Genomic DNA, 14,365 nt, shown 5'->3' on the forward strand with positions numbered 1-14,365 from the left:
AGGAAGTGGTGGACCTCTCTCCCCTCTCCTTACCACCCCCCTCCTGGATACCATCAGGCTGGAGCTGTCGGGTCCCCTGTAGGGGCACCATGGGAGCCCCCCCCGGAAGCTGTACCAACAGCCAGGGAAGCAGACATCTCACTCATTCAGGAGAAGACCCATCTGAAGACTGAATCATCTGGTGTGGAGGAAGAAGAGATCAGGATGGTGAGTGAGATGAAATGAAAAAGGAAAATTTACATGAAATAACTTATTATAATTGATTAGAACTGTGAAGTAAGTCTGAGGGGGGGAGGCACCCAGGGGACAGAACCCCGGGGATCCTGAAAAAGAAGAAGGGGAAGGAGGATAAACTAAAATCAATAGGACCCAAAAGGGGACTGGATACTAACAGAGGTCTATAGGAGGGGAGAGAAAGAAGAAAAGGGAAAAAAATGTCAACAGGATGAAAAATAAAGGGATAAAAGGAGGAGGGCCAAAGGCCTCCCAGACAAGCTCAATTACAAAATATATACCCCAACAAGAGAAACAGACCCCCGAGAGACAGAAGTGGAAGAACAGAGATGGAAGCACTGGAGAATGCTCTAGATTGTCCTGGACATGACAAACGTTAGTCAGGATATAGAGGAAGGAGATATAGGAAAATCAGAGAATTTGGAGAACATAGAAGAACAAAAAAAGAACTCTCAATTACCCACTAAAACAGAAATTGCAGAAATATTTAAAGGGTTAGAAAAGTCAATAAAACTGGAGATGGCAAAACAGCACAAAGATTTGGGGCAGGTATTGAAGAGGGTAGAAGAGATGGAGGAAGAATTGGATAAACATGACCAAGCCATAATAAATTTATAGAGACAGATGACGGAAATGAGAAAAGAACAGAGAAATCTGCTATATAAACTGCAAAATCAGGAGAACAGGGATAGAAGATGCAATTTAAGGATTCCAGGTTTCCCCGAGACTTCCCAAGGAGAAAGTGTAATGGAAACAACAGGGAAAATGCTTGTAATAGTAATGGACAGACCTGCAACAGAGCCACTTAAAACTGATAAAGTATATAGAATGGGAAGATTATGGCAAGAAGGTAGCAGAGAAAATTTGAGAGATGTGATTGTACAATTCCATTATTACCGGGATTAAGAGGAGCTTTGGAAGGAGATAAAAGGAAGGGCAGCAATAAAATATGGAGATATAAATTTGCAGATCTTTGCTGACCTAGCAGTGGAGACTTTAATAAGAAGGAGAATATTGAAACCATTACTTGAACAAATGAGAAAGCAGAACGTTAGATATATCTGGGGATTCCCAGAGTGTTTAATCGGTTGGAGAAACGGTCCCAACTTTGATAAGAGATCATTGATCTGTTTTCATAAAATGAGATCCGATGATCAGGGTTTACGTGTTAAATCTTCTCTTTCCCTTCTTGTCGGCAGTAGCTGGAGTTCAGTGTTTGTAGCTACAGTTACCAGAGAAGTAAAAACGGTGAATTTTGGGAAGATGGCCTATGATGATCCTATGGGTGAAGAACGTGTTGCTTTGGAACAGTTTATGAACTGTCATGACATTGTGATCATGCCTACTGACAAGGGGAAACCTGGTCATCATGGAGCAACAAAGATATGTGTTGATGTGTCAACAGATCATAAAACATAAGGAAAGGTACACTAAGATAACAACCATCAACCTGGAGAATGGTCAGAAGGTTCTCTCTGGTGTGATTGAGGAAGCTTCTGAGAAGGGTAACATTGATAAAAAGACCACAACCTTCTTTAAGGTATTAAATCCAGATACCATTTTAATAGACTTCCAAAAGTCCATAAATCAGTGGCTGACCCCTTCCTGGAAGAACTATTATCTCAGGGAGGGGGTCCCTCACAAGAAAGTCAATGAGTATATTGATGAATTGCTACAACCTTTTGTGGTGGCTTTACCCTCCTATGTGAGAGACACTTTGCACCTCCTAAAGTTGTAAATGATTTGTTAGTACCTGATGATGTCATCTTACATTAGATGTAGAGGCATTATATCCTGTGATGGAAGCGTAGGCAGGACAGAACGCACACGGAGGATGATAAACACACAAAGTATTATTGAAATGGGAAAGACACTCAATCAAGGTAATAAGGTAGCATCTGGGTACCCAAAAAGGGGGGAAGAGGGGGAGGAGTCAGAACAGCAATAATCCCGCCCACAATAGGGTGAATTGGGTAGCGATGGCCCAAACACTCAGTGGGGCAGTCCAGGTAGCTATAAAAATCCAGGCATGCAATAGGGAAGTCCGAGCAAGTATTAATCCAAATGTTCAGGCAGGGGAGAATGTGGGTGTACAATGGGGCAGTCCAGACAAGGGCAATATGGAGATTCAACAGGGCAGTCCAGGCAAGGAAAATATGAGCATTCACCGGGGCAGTCCAGACAGGGCAATATAGAGATTCAATGGGGCAGTCCAGGTGGGGGAAATATGAACACTCGTGGTTTTAGGCAGGGGTAACTTCCCAGAGTCAAAGCGGTCAGAAGGCAGGGGTAACTTCTCAGGCACACAGCAGCAGCAGGCAGGGGTACCTTCCCAGAGACACAGTGGTCAGCAGGCAGGGGTAACTTCCGAGAGACACAGTGGTCAGTAGGCAGGGGTAACTTCTCAGGCACAGCGGAAGCAGGCAGGGGTAACTCCTCAGGCACACAGCAGCAGCAGACAGGGGTAACTTCTCAGGCGCACAGCGGCAGCAGGCAGGGGTAACTTCCCAGAGACACAGCAGCAGCAGACAGGGGTAACTTCTCAGGCACACAGCGTCAGCAGGCAGGGGTAACTTCTGAGGCACAGTGGTCAGCAGGCAGGGGTAACTTCTCAGGCACAGCGGTCAGCAGGCAGGGGTAACTTCCTGGGCACACAGCAATCAGCAGAGCAGGCAGGAGTAACTCCCCAGAGACACAGCGGTCAGCAGACAGGGGTAACTTCTCAGGCACACAGCGGTCAGCAGGCAGGGGAAACTTCTCAGGAACACAGCAGCAGCAGGCAGGAGTAACTCCTCAGGCACACAGTGGCAGCAGGCAGGGGTAACCCCCAGGGACACAGCAATCAGCAGAGCACTCAGCGGGGTCTGGGCTATGGGGTCTGGCCTTGGCTCAGACCACACACAGCTGTTCTCTCTCTGAGCAGGGGACCAACAAACACCTGGGTCCTGCTCCTGTCCTCTTATCCCGGAGCAGGATGCTTCCTGTTTGACCTGGTAAAGGCCAGCCCTGTGTCAGGTTGCCGGGGCAATGAGGTGAGCTCCACTAACTCTGGCTGCACCCAGGGAGCGCGGCCTTTGTCTCTGGCAGGCGCAGAGCACGGGAAGCCTCAGGGCCACACTGCGCCTACCAGGACAAGGAAGGGGCACGCGCAGAGACACCCCGGTGGCCTGCACATGAAGAATCCATGTGCAGGCACAGCGGGGTGTCAGACTCCTCCCTGGCATAGCTGGGGAGAGGTGCTAACCACACCATAGAGAACAGTTCCTGACCTCCTGCACAGCCTTTGATGTAGGCTTGTGCGGGATGTTGGAACCTGTAAGGGGAAGGGAGGGGGGAGGATGAAAGGGATCGAGCGGGAAGCCGTGACAGGAGGGGGGAGGAAGATGAGGGAGAGCGAGGGGGGACCTTGACATATTCCTCTATCCCTCATAAGAAGGATTTAAAGGTTATAGAAAATCACTCAACAGCAGACCTAGAATCCTGTTTGCACATAGACATTTTGTTCTCGGGTTACTCAAGCTTTTGTTGGAAAATAATCCATTCCTGTTGGATATAAATGTTATTGCCAAGCACAAGGCACTACAATGGGGAATAATATGGTTCTATATGTAGTCTCGGGGGTCCCTGTGGAAGTCCATGTGTGGACATTTCTACCTATGATAAATGACAGGCTAAACCCACCTGGAGACTTTCTCCACACCTGGAGTGTGCTGAGTTCTTGGAGAACGTCTACACAGTGTTTCCAGATTGGCTTTATCACCCCAACGAGCTCGCTCCAGTTCATGGATGTCATCATTATGTTTGGAGGATCTCACCAGTCAGGAGCCTTTCCTGTCATCCTACATGTTCCCTTCTGAGGATTGTTCTATCCTTCCAAACAAATGTATGAAATCATGGATGAGTCCTCCTTCTATGTGATCTAGAAGATCTTCAATCACAATGTCTTTATGGATGAAGTGGATGGCCCAGTTTATATATTATTTATTGCTTTACAGCTTTATTCCCTCCAGGATTCATTCTTTATTTATAGAACCATTCAAGGAAGTGTTCTTACTGTGAGAGATCTCCACCACCATTCCTCTGTGACCATTACATCCTTGTCATTTATGTCTAACATCTTCATTATGAGTGGATTGATAGATATTATTATACTTTAGGATGTATTTTTGCACTTTCTTCAACAAAAAGATACATTTTGGAGGTATCTGTTTCTTTGGGTTTACCTTTTTTTCGAATTTGTATTCTGTGTCTATGGCATTTATGTAATAAAATATCTTTGTTAAACAGTTGGCTGCAAATGATCTAGGTTTATTTTTTCTTACTTTTTAAAATAATTGGTCATCCTCTGTGGTAGACCTGTAAGGTAGATATTATACAGGAATTATTATGAGACATTTTGGGGGCTGCAGTTCCACTGAACTCCACAAGGTGGTGATCTCACTTAAACCCAGACAGGAAGTCTCTATGGAATACAGGCAGGAAGTGATGTCAGGTACTGACAGGAAGTGATCTGGAATAAAGACAGAAAGTTCCATGTGGCAGAAATAAGAGGATACGTTGCTGCAAGTGGCAGCAGAGGAGGTAATAAGATGTTATGTCCTATTTATACCCAGTAATCCCCCCGTCATGTCTGTCCTCTTCCTCCATAGTCATGTCCGTCCTCTTCCTCCATAGTCATGTCCGTTCTCTTCCTCCATAGTCATGTCCGTTCTCTTCCTCCATAGTCACGTCCGTCTTCTTCCTCCATAGTCATGTCCATCCTCTTCCTCCATAGTCATGTCCGTCCTCTTCCTCCATAGTCATGTCTGTCCTCTTCCTCCATAGTCATGTCTGTCCTCTTCCTCCATAGTCATGTCTGTCCTCTTCCTCCATAGTCATGTCTGTCCTCTTCCTCCATAGTCATGTCCGTCCTCTTCCTCCATAGTCATGTCTGTCCTCTTCCTCCATAGTCACTGTGACGTCTTTTATCTCCAGCAGATGATGATACACACATATATAGTGTGGGAACCCAGATGAACCCCTTCAGGGGCAGAACATTCCCCCACTTCCGGGGCCGGAACATTCTCCTCATTGTGGAGATAAATTCTAGTAATATGGTCCTCTAAACAAACAGCACTGACAATAAATAGACAAGACAAGGACCATCCTGACCATACATGGCCTACAAAGGGCAATGATGACACTACACAGGCAGCCAATGGGCAATCATTACACTATGCAGCCAACACAATGATGGAGTGCCGGGGTCAGGAGTATGGAGCATAGAGCCCCTTACATTGCTGCTCAGGAGGAAGAAAACATGTCAAATGAATGAATCTCCACTGAAGTGCTTTGTTCCCTCTTTTATACATTGTGGAGGGTCTGTTTTGAATGTAAATAAAGGTGATTTTATTGGATGTGCAGCCAGATGGGTTTTTCTTCTCTACCAGGAAGAAAACATTCCCCAGCCTGACATGAAGATGTTCAATCATTGGTGTCAGAGGGGGTGTAAGGGATGAAGGGGAGTTGAGGGGCCTCTCAGGGGGTACTAAGGATGAGAGACTTTTGGACCCCTGAGGGTGTAGAGTAGATGACGGAATCTAGGTGGATAGAGTTGGCAGGTAGCATGTCTCTGAGGGAAGAGAAGGTTGTAGGACTCATTGGGACTATGAAGTAAGGAGGGGGGCTCTTGGTCTCTGGTTGTCCTCCCACCTACACTTACTTTCCAGACCTCCTTACAGAACTCCTACCAGGAAAGGAAGGCAACCTTCACCTTCTTACCATCTCGCTGGTCAAATAATATATTCCACGATACCAAGCGGAATGAAGGACAGTCCTTCACCCCTTGGTGGGAACTTATTCTTAGAGGAGGTCTGTTGGTGCATTATCAACTAAAAGGTAGTCAGGGGTCAGTGCTGAACATCTTCAGGAGACACTCCAATACCTCCCATGACACAGGCTCTGGCAGTGCCCGGTGCTGGAATTCAGAGCCCCAGGAACCCACCACCACTCTGTACAATGTTCTGTGTACTACAGTATACTTGGCAATAAAAAAACAAGATCCTACCCCCTGCCATCCTCCTACCCACACTGGGCTGTCATTGGAGGGAAGAGAACAGACTCCTCCCCCACAGCTCTCTACTCCACCAGCACCATCCTCCTGCTATCCAATCCAATCCCTTCTCTTACTGCAGAGAGTGACAGTGACATCACTCCTGTCAGTCAGCAAGCTGCCAGAGATTGGAGCCTTGCAGCCGGAGTTCTGGCAATTGTCCTGATTAGCCAGCAACTCCGGCCAATAGTCGGCAAGTTCCCCTTCCTGGACCTCATGATGACCCCACATTGACCTCACAGCACTGCCTCAGAGCAAACAAGTCATAGGAAGGATCGTATTTATCATTCCTTGTCTGCAGATCTAATACTCATCAAAACCAGTTCAGAGACCAAACAAACCCAACAGAGAAAAGGGGCCCCGGACCTCAAAATTGTACTAAACACTAAACAGTCCAAACAAAATGTCTTCCCATGGGGGGAGTAGTTCTTCAATGTCCAGCAACCCTCCTATTCCCCCCTCACATCCACATCCTATTATTGTGTGACCAATACCATCCAAATCATTCTTACTTTCATTTCCCAAAGTTATCCGTCTACAAGGAGACCTGTATAGATCACATGATGGCACCAATGAGGATGGAGGAGGACCGGAGTCACATGACTGAGAAGATACTAAACCTCACCCTGGAGATCATCTACCTGCTGACCGGAGAGGTGAGGAGGATTCTGGGAGGTCACATGACATCACTCTTATCTCTATTAATAAAACACAGACCTGACCGGAGAGGTGAGGAGGATTCTGGGAGGTCACATGACATCACTCTCATCTCTATTAATAAAACACAGACCTGACTGGAGAGGTGAGGAGGATTCTGGGAGGTCACATGACATCACTCCTATCTCTATTAATAAACACAGACCTGACCGGAGAGGTGAGGAGGATTCTGGGAGGTCACATGACATCACTCGTATCTCTATTAATAAACACAGACCTGACCGGAGAGGTGAGGAGGATTCTGGGAGGTCACATGACATCACTCTTATCTCTATTAATAAACACAGACCTGACCGGAGAGGTGAGGAGGATTCTGGGAGGTCACATGACATCATTCTCATCTCTATTAATAAAACACAGACCTGACTGGAGAGGTGAGGAGGATTCTGGGAGGTCACATGACATCACACAGACCTGACCGGAGAGGTGAGGAGGATTCTGGGATTCTAACATGATATTCCTATTGGTTCCTCAATACAGAGATTTCCTCTTCTGAAGTCAGGTGATCATATGACCATCACAGTGCCTCCATGTGACTCCCTAAACCCTGAGAGACACAACATGCAGAAGATTCTAGAAGTCACCAAGAAGATGATGGAGCTGCTGACAGGAGAGGTGAGCGGTGCCGGGAATTCTGGGACATTCTCCAGTAACAGACAAGGGATGTGTCTGGATGGTGACTGTATCATTGTGTGTACAGGTTCCTATAAGGTGTCAGGGTGTCACTGTCTATTTCTCCATGGAGGAGTGGGAGTATTTAGAAGGACACAAGGATCTCTACAAGGACGTCATGATGGACAATCAGCCGCCCCTCACATCACCGATAAGAAGACAGTTTAGTTGGATGGAGCATCTAGAAAATGGACTTGTGGACACAATGTGTGGATTTTGTGTGATGTCACAATGATGAAGCTCATATTTTACAGATGATATTTTTTCTCATTTTCTTGGTTTAGGTTGAAGATCTGGTTGATATAAAAGTTGAGGTTAAATCAGAAGAAGAAGAGGCGTATGTGAGGGATGATCAGCAGTCTATGGAGGAGGATGGAATAACGGGGACATTTATAGAGGAGGACACTCCTACAGAGATCAGCACAGGTGGGTCATGAACACTAAATCCATTCCTCCACCCATACTGCTCACTGATTGGTCCAGAGTAGGGCGGGGACTGGGTGATATCAGCCTGTAATCCCCTGGTCACTTTCCTGAGCTGTGTTCCCCGTCCTGTATTCCTGGATTTCTCTCGGATAATCTTCCTTCTCTGTGCTGCAGACACAATTTATGTATCTAGACTGGATCTATGGAGGTTCTGGGGTTCAGCTGGCAGTGTCATGTGACCTAGGCTCCTGGGACATGGGATTTGGATCTCCTTCCCCATGTCTGGGTCTAGTAAGATCTCTGACAGAACAATTCTCCCAGGGTTCCTTGCTCTGTGGTCTGCTGGCTGTGCCGGGTGGAGGGATATGTCTGTAGTGTCTCAGACCCAAGTCACTGAGTGCAGTCTCAGGAGATGGGAGGCAGCGGTGTGGGATCTCTGCAACTTGTCTCAAATAAACAGTTAAAGTGGTTGTAAACCCTCCATATACCCAGAGAAGTGACTGGCCTCAGGTGATACACAGAGATTAAACAAATCCTCCTACATACGTTGTACCTTTTTATTTTTAGCTCTCTCTTCATCTGTTCAAAGTCCAGAATTTATACAGCTTGTCTGAGAAGTCAGAAAAAAGGGGAAGAGAGCTGGTCACATTCTGCAGAGCTCAATAAAGTAAGCTCTGAGAGATGATTGGAGGGAAGGGACACACCCCTTTCACACAGGAACAGAGCTGAGGCTTTCAATCACAGGCTGTGAGCTGGAGTTCCTCCCCTGTCACCTTTCTTCTCTTGGTGTCAAGAACATTTGTCAGAAGTGACTCATGCTGATCGTATAGGAAGGAGACAGCAGACAGAAATGACACTTCGTGCTCTGGAGTGAGACAAGTACACACTGTAGAGGGATATTCTTTGTTCATATTCCGTGTCTGAGGGTTACAACCCCTGTAAGTGATCTCTATTTACTAAACACCAATTTGATGTGATCCTTACACTATTTATTAGTGTGGCCCCTTGTCCTGAATAGAGGTACTATGTGGGTTTAGTTTGTGGCTGGGCTGTACTTGGCTCAGGCTGATTGTATAGTTCTTCACTTGGTTTCTCCCTAAGTTTAGGTTGTCCTGTGATGTCTCACTGTGGCCAGTAGATGTCACTGCTATCACTGGACATAGGATGAGATTTCACCAACCAAACTAAAGGGATATTAACTACTTGCCAACCTCAGATAGCTGAATGACGGCTACACTGAGACCGGCCAGTTCTGGGTAGGTGTCATATGATGTCCTCCCAGAACGTGCTTTCCTGCTCACCCCAGGGGGCGTGCACCCGGCGATCTCCGTGATCACTGTGTCCTATGGACACAGCTGATCATGTGATGTGGTAAAAGGCCAATCACAGCGGCCTTTTACCACGTGATCAGCCGTGTCCAATGGCACGCTGATCACCGGGAAATGCAATTGCTGGTTATCGGCTACACTTTGCTCACACTGTCAGATCGTGAGGAAAGTTCTGCCGAGAACCGGCAGTTGTTAGAGCGGGGATCGGCACAGATCATCAGGGCACTGATGATTGGTGCCCAGCAGTGCCACCCAAAGGTTCTTCCCACCTGTGCCCAACAGTGCACCCACCTGTGCCACCCAGCAGTGCCACCCACCTCTGCCTACCAGTGCCACCCACCAGTGCCAATCAGTGCAGCCCAGCAGTGCCACCAGTCAATGCCTAACAGTGCGGCCAGTCAGTGCCCAGCAGTGATGCTAGTCAGTGCCACCTATCAGTGCTGTCTATCAGTGCCACCTATCAGTGCTGCCTATTCATGCCACCTCATTAGTGCTGCCTATCAGTGCCGCCTATCAGTGCCCATCAGTGCCGCCTATTAGTGCCCATCAGTGCTGCCTCATCAACGCACATCAGTGAAGGAGAAAAATTACCTGTTTGAAAATTTTTATAATAGAAACAAAGAATCTTTTTTTTTTATTTTTTTCACTTTTTTTGTTTATAGCACGAAAAGTAAAGCGCCCAGCAGTGATTAAATACCACCAAAAGAAAGCTCTATTTGTGAAAAAAATGATAAAAATTTCATATGGGTACAATCTTGCATGACCGCGCAATTGTCAATCAAAGTGCGACAGCGCTGAAAGCTGAAAATTGGCCTGGTAAGGAAGGGGGTAGAAGTGCCCGGTAGGCGAGGGGTTAAACGACAAATGTCCCATATTGCAGCTTACCAATCATTGGGTGTGGCGGCTGCATTCCTTTTCTTTGGCTCTTTTCCCTGTTTTCACCTGGTGATCTGGCCAGTAACACACCTCCCATATTAGAGTGCCCCCACTGTGGAGACAGCAGCATGGTCAGTCTGGGGGGAGGGGAGTGTTAGATGTATTAGCAGATATAAAAACAGTAACTAATTGAAGCCAAACTCCAGCTCACATTTCATAATCAGTTACATCAAAAAGGTTTTACATAAAAAAATAAAAGCTGATCATTGTAAGCCCCCTGTCAGTGGTAAGTGGTCTGCCTCATGGTAAGTGGTCTTCCTCATCCCTGGAACTGATACATTCTGCTGCAGAGTTTTTATAAAACAGATTTATGGGCTAGATCACCAGATGAATATAGAAGAAAACTAATGCAGCCATCACATCTCAGAATCGGTAAGCTGCAATATAATATTTTCTTTGTGTTTAATATGGATTAAGTTAACATTTATATTTTCTTCAGCCAATCCAGTAGGAGGTTTATGCCCCTGGAGCATGCTGGGGCAGGAAATAAATATTTGGGACAGGCCGTGTGCTCTTCCCCTGGGCTGAGGTCTAGGGAGGTGCTGCTGGACGGAGCTCTGCTGTTAGGCCCAATAGCCTGTTTTGGGGCCTAATGTGTGAAGTGGTCCTGAGGCTGTCCTGTCTGGTCTGGAGGAAGCTGTGCCAAGGAGGAGACCCAGGGGAGGCCCCTTGCTGGAGGGAGCCATGAAGAAGGCTGGTCTCCCAGAAGGACCCGGGTCTCACTTGGAGGACGCACTGACATTTGGGAACGTGTTTACAGAGTCAGTCGGTCGGCTTAAAGGTTCTGACACTGTGAGGCTGGACATTGATCTGCAGAGTCTGTCGGTGATCTGTCATGGTATCTGGGTCCCCTAACCCTCACCTCCCCAACCCTTCTAAATAAAACTTTAAAAAGACAAAAGTGACTGGTGCCCAATATCCTTTCTCAGTTCCCGTATTTTAGCCATAGACTCGGCCCTGGGGTGAGCACCCCTGACCTCTGGACGTGCCATCCTGCCTTTGGGGTGTCAGAGGGGTTCTACATTCATATTGCACATTACATAGTACTGACCTCTATACTATACATATTTGTTGTATGTTAGAGTCCTGACCCCTGCACTATATACTCTATGTTGTACATTCCATACTCCTGACCCCTGCACTATATACTCTATGTTGTACATTACATACTCCTGACCCCTGCACTATATACTCTGTTGTACATTACATACTCCTGACCCCTGCACTATATACTCTGTGATGTACATTACATACTCCTGACCCCTGCACTATATACTCTATGTTGTACATTACATACTCCTGACCCCTGCACTATATACTCTGTGATGTACATTACATACTCCTGACTCCTGCACTATATACTCTGTGATGTACATTACATACTCCTGACCCCTGCACTATATACTCTATGTTGTACGTTACATACTCCTGACTCCTGCACTATATACTCTGTGATGTACATTACATACTCCTGACCCCTGCACTATATACTCTATGTTGTACATTACATACTCCTGACCCCTGCACTATATACTCTATGTTGTACATTACATACTCCTGACCCCTGCACTATATACTCTATGTTGTACATTACATACTCCTGACCCCTGCACTATATACTCTATGTTGTACATTACATACTCCTGACCCCTGCACTATATACTCTATGTTGTACATTACATACTCCTGACCCCTGCACTATATACTCTATGTTGTACATTACATAGTCCTGACTTCTGCTCTCCCCCTCCCCCCACTGCTATATATACACATAATATGGATTCTCTTTTGTTACACCCATTTCCTCCCAGCTGGACATTTTATATCGGATGATGTGATTGGAGCACAGACTTTTACATGGTGATAATAATGTGATAACATCCTCCAACTTTGGACCCTTAAACAGAAAGTGATAATGAGGGAGGAGTCAATACCCCAATGATGGTGGTCTTCAGGATAAGTCCAGTCTTCATCTTGGTTGTTCTCCCCCCATCCTCACTCTCTGACCTCTGGTGGGGCTCAGCCCCGCTGTTCTTCATGACTAAATCATGGACTAAATAAGGAAGTGCAGTACTTCTTGTGTTGGGAAGATGGCGATGAGTGATAGAGGGGGTGGGGACCCTCGTCCTATAATCCCCTCATCACTGTCCCTCCTATAAAAGACAGTTCTGGTTGTTTCCTCACTCTCTGACTAAGGTCCATGAATAAAGAAATGACCTGGTAGGAGATCAGAGGAGCCATTTCCTAGTTCCCTTGAGGGTGAAATTGTAAGCTCCTCAGAGACCAAGCTGCCTGATGTGGGCGGAGTCCTGGTTTGGGGGAACCAATCAGCTCCTGTCTAGTAATCCTCTTTGTCTTTGTATTTTAGTCCATGGCCGGGAGATGAGGAAAACCTCCGAGGATTGTCTCACTTTGTCTCCAGACTGGAAAGTAGAAGATGAGGACATCACACAGTATAGTCCAGGAGAAAACCCGGCTCCCTCCAGTGTCCATCCGGCACCACCCAGTGTAGATGGACCATCGGATTCCTCGTATCCAGAGGAACCTCAGACTTTGTGGGACCGGGCCGGCCTTCCAACAGAGAAGAGCTTCTCCTGTACTGAGTGCGGGAAGGGTTTCCATTATAAATCTCATCTTAATATCCATAAAAGATCTCACACAGGGAAGAAGCTGTTTTCCTGTCCTGAGTGCGGGAAATGTTTTTCATGTAAGTCCCACCTTTCAACACATCAGAGATCTCACACGGGGGAGAAGCCATATTCCTGTCCTGAGTGCGGGAAATGTTTTTCAGAGAAGTCCAATCTTTACACACATCAGAGATTGCACATGGGGGAAAAGCCGTATTCCTGTTCTGAGTGCGGGAAATGTTTTTCAAATAAGTCCTATCTTTACACACATCAAAGATGTCACACAGGGGAGAAGCCGTTTTCCTGTTCTGAGTGCGGGAAATGTTTTTCACAGAAGTCCAGTGTTTACACACATCAGAGAACTCACATGGGGGAGAAGCCGTTTTCCTGTCCTGAGTGCGGGAAATGTTTTTCACGGAAGTCCAATCTTTACAAACATCAGAGATGTCACACGGGGGAGAAGCCATATTTCTGTTCTGAGTGCGGGAAATGTTTTTCACAGAAGTCCGATCTTTACAGACATCAGAGATCTCACACAAGGGAGAAGCCACTTCCTGTCCTAAATGCGGAAGTCCTCTGAAGTCTGAAGTCCTGTCTTCCTGTACATCAGGGGTCCCACACAACCCTGGAGGTGTATTAGTGCCTTGAGTGCGGGAAATGTCTTCTAGATGAATGTTGCTGGACATCCCAGCTCTCATGTGGGGAAGAAGCACACCCTGATATACACCTCAGATATACTCCATGGCTGATCTTCATCATGGAAGAAACAGTCCATAAGGAGATGAGAGGCCCCCAAAGACATGGATGAAGTGCAGTAAATGTCGGGGTGCAGAGTGGTCAGTAGATCCTGGAAATGAAGGACACAACTTCAGCCCTTCTTGGGTGTCGGAGTTGCGTTTCCTGATAATGATATAGCGGGTTACAGAGCTAGAAGCCGGGAGAGCCCAGATCTCGTTATCGGGGAACTTTACACAGACAACAAGAACTTCTGAAGTTGATGTCCTTCATTTCAAGGCTCTACAGAACAGTGGTGACCCCGAAGCGTCTCTCTGTCTTCAGTCCATCCTTCTCCCATCCCCCAACAGGAGGGAAGGAGAACTCCGCCCCAAACTAGGGTGGAACTTTCCTCTCATTATTTCCCTTGGCTTCTGTGTGGGTTTGGGTGGTTGGAGGAGTGCGGCACGAGAGGGAACACAGCTTGTTGTTCTATGTCTACATATGGGGTCTGGGTAGAGGGGATCCACCGGAAAATATTTCTACTCTTTGATTTTGTGCAAATCGTTTCTGTTTTCACTTTGAGGGGCGATATTATGTGTGGTTTGTAAAAGGGTTTG

General features: G+C 46.6%; 1 protein-coding gene across 1 annotated transcript in view; it reads left to right on the plus strand.

The window, feature by feature from the left end:
* The window catches only part of LOC149468155 (uncharacterized), a 104,938-nt gene extending 90,609 nt beyond the window's left edge, over window positions 1-14,329 (plus strand). The window contains 1 exon segment of the mRNA XM_089670640.1: window positions 13,067-14,329. Within this exon segment, the coding sequence (XP_089526766.1) occupies window positions 13,067-13,611 (545 nt within the window). The 3' untranslated portion in view covers window positions 13,612-14,329.
* Window positions 14,330-14,365: the final 36 nt, after the last annotated feature.

Source organism: Staurois parvus, unplaced genomic scaffold, assembly GCF_062004578.1.
Source record: "Staurois parvus isolate SC_StPar_1 unplaced genomic scaffold, SC_StPar_1.0 ptg000092l, whole genome shotgun sequence".
NCBI classification, from domain to species: Eukaryota; Metazoa; Chordata; class Amphibia; order Anura; family Ranidae; genus Staurois; species Staurois parvus.